The sequence below is a fragment of the Balaenoptera musculus genome, chromosome 1, assembly GCF_009873245.2.
Source record: "Balaenoptera musculus isolate JJ_BM4_2016_0621 chromosome 1, mBalMus1.pri.v3, whole genome shotgun sequence".
Lineage (NCBI taxonomy): Eukaryota > Metazoa > Chordata > Mammalia > Artiodactyla > Balaenopteridae > Balaenoptera > Balaenoptera musculus.
This window is the reverse complement of record NC_045785.1, coordinates 25,519,361-25,521,784: the sequence shown is the minus strand read 5'-3', so window position 1 is coordinate 25,521,784 and position 2,424 is coordinate 25,519,361. Positions and strand designations below refer to the sequence as shown.

The 2,424-nt window shown below is 56.6% G+C and overlaps 1 protein-coding gene across 1 annotated transcript; it reads right to left on the bottom strand.

Moving 5' to 3' along the window:
• Positions 1-295: 295 nt before the first annotated feature.
• Positions 296-1,887, bottom strand: FAM167B (family with sequence similarity 167 member B). Its single transcript, XM_036872780.1, has 2 exons — positions 1,406-1,887; positions 296-783 (listed from the first exon to the last, which is right to left on the bottom strand). The coding sequence occupies exons 1-2, from the start codon at positions 1,664-1,666 to the stop codon at positions 553-555; spliced, it is 492 nt and encodes a 163-aa protein (XP_036728675.1). The 5' UTR covers positions 1,667-1,887; the 3' UTR covers positions 296-552.
• Between the last annotated feature and the right edge of the window lie 537 nt (positions 1,888-2,424).

Genomic DNA, 2,424 nt, shown 5'->3' with positions numbered 1-2,424 from the left:
AATAGAAATCAGTGGTGGAGCTGGCAATGAACCCAGGTCTACCAGATCCTGCGTTCTTCAGCTGCCCATTTACCTAAGTCACCTTCCATGGGGGTGATTTAGAATTTTAAGTTCTTTTCCAGTTCTGATCTTGATAAGATAGAGCAACAGAAGTGGAGCTGTGGGGAAGACGGGGATCCATATGTCCATCTCCACCCCCAAGGCCAGCCTTCTCTCCGGCAATAGAATCCCTGGTCCCAGCAACAAGTGACATACAGCCACCTTGGGACTGAATAAATGACTGCAGAGACCTTGATGGGAAGCAGAGGTTTATTGAGGAGCCTGGGAGTCTGTGAACTCCTCCCCTTCCTCCACACCGTCCCCCCTCCCCCATCTGGGGCAGCAGGGGCAACAGGATGCAGGGGCTTTAAGCTCCCGGAGCTCTGAGCATCTCCCGGACTCTCTCCCCACCGCTCTCCAGGTGCTGGCTCCTCTGGGGCACCCCTCCTTTCCTTCTTCCCAGCTGGGCTGGGGAATGGGTAGCGGGTGGCGAGGCAGGCACGCGGGTGCCCCTCAGCAGAGGGTGAAGCGCCGGGCGCTGATGTTCATGCGCGTGAGGCCCAGGTGCCGCAGTGGCGGGGCCAGGGCCAGGCCGGCTCCCGGCTCCAGCTCCAGCTCCATCTCGGCCTCGTTCAGCAGCTCTTGGTGCAGGTGACAGACTTGGTCCACCTTCAGCCGGTGCAGCTGGGCCCGCAGCCGAAGCAGCTGCCCTGCCAGCTGCCGGTCCTGTGCCTGCATCTCCCGCTGCGGCCGAGAGGGGGCGTGAGCCTGCTGAACCTCCCATTTTTCCCTCCTGGTCAACACCCTGGGTCTCTGCACTGGCTATGTCCTCCCCACACCCTCACACCCCAGCTCTATCCATCCCATCTCATAGATCTTGCTCTAAAACCAAGCTAAACAAATACAGGTACCTGGGGCCCAATCCTAGATCAACTGAATGGAATCTCCAATTTGGAGGCTGGACATTTTTATATTTGCACATATTGGATTGAACCACCTATTCAACACTGGCCTCTTGTACAGCGTCGTCAGTACCTCCTTTGTATCTTTGGGGTATAGCAATTCCCAGAGTATGGGAGGCCATGCCTTCCCCAGCTATAACGGGTTGTCCCACAAGGGCAGACTCTGTCCCCTGAGCCACAGGACCACAAGGTCAGTAGATTGGATGGACTCCTTCTTCAGCAAGGCTCCCTGAATAAAACACTGGACAAGTCCATTCCTGGCTCCTCAGCCCTGGGACAAAGCCACAGGAGTGGGCATTTGCTAGAGGCAGGGTCATTCTCATCCCCTCCCCATACCCAGTGTCTTGGGCCCTAAGGACTGCCCTCAAGGCCCTCTGCAAGGCTGCCCTCCCCACCAGACTCACCAGCTCCCGTCGGAGCCACTCAAGGGCAGAGTCCATTGAGTCGAAGCCGCAAATGGTCCCAGGTCCCCCGGGCTCGGGTCTGGCTTGGGCCCTGCGCCAGGCCTGGCTCTGGACCTGGGCTGTCCACTCCACATATGAGGGCCGCCGTGTCTGCAGCTGCAGCTTGGCCGTCAGCGCCTTTACAGAGTCCAGGCTCTCTTCTTCTTCATCCTCCTCATCTTCTTCACCCACTGCCTGGAATTTCAGTGGCTCCAGGGACATGGTTGGGGATGAGGGACAGGGCAAGTCTGCAGCTCTGGGATTAGGGAGAGGCTGGCAATATTACCCAGGAAGAGGTGGCAGAAGCTGAGGGTGAAAGAAATGTGCAGGGAGTGTGCGCTGGTGAATGTTCAAGGTGGGCCAGGGAGGCTTGAGTGTGTCAGAGTGGGTAGGTAGGTGAGTGTGGGAGGCTGAGTGTGCAAGGGCTGGGATTTTCCTGCACTGCTAACCCGAGAGCCACGTGATGCCTGTTCGGGTGGGGGCAGGAGAAGCCCTGCTCCTCTGGCCCCTTGGATAAAATTTATTGTCTTTGCCCAGAAGGAGACACCCAGTTCCCAGAAAGGAAGTTGCTCCAGGATAAGAAAAGCATCATCCACACCAGAGTCTTGGCCCTCTTCCCAAGACCCAAGTTAAGGGATTGGGGAGGGGATAGGAGGCTGACAAGCTGCCCCCTGTCCTCACTCGAGACGCTGGCCCTTCAGCAAAGGAATAGGGTCCAGATCCCTGGCTCAGGAGTCAGGAGAACTGGGTTCTGGTGCTAGATCTGTGGGACCTTGGACAAGTCACTGACTCTCTGTTGGGACAGATCAATGATTTCGAGATATATTCTAAGGAACTTTTGGTTCCCTTGGAAATCCCTCAAGGACTATGTGCAGGGTAAGGGCACAGCTGTGGATGGGCTGCTAGACCTTCCTCTCCCTGCCCCGCCCAGGGCTTCAACCAGAACAGTTCCCTTTTTAAAACTTTGTATTGAAATATAA

What these genes read in the sequence shown, in the direction of transcription:
- FAM167B (XM_036872780.1), bottom strand. Translation starts at nt 1,666, where the DNA reads ATGTCCCTGGAGCCACTGAAATTCCAGGCAGTGGGTGAAGAAGATGAG. An exon ending in AGTGGCTCCGACGGGAGCTG is followed by an intron (nt 784 to 1,405) that starts GTGAGTCTGGTG and finishes TCTCGGCCGCAG; the next exon opens with CGGGAGATGCAGGCACAGGA.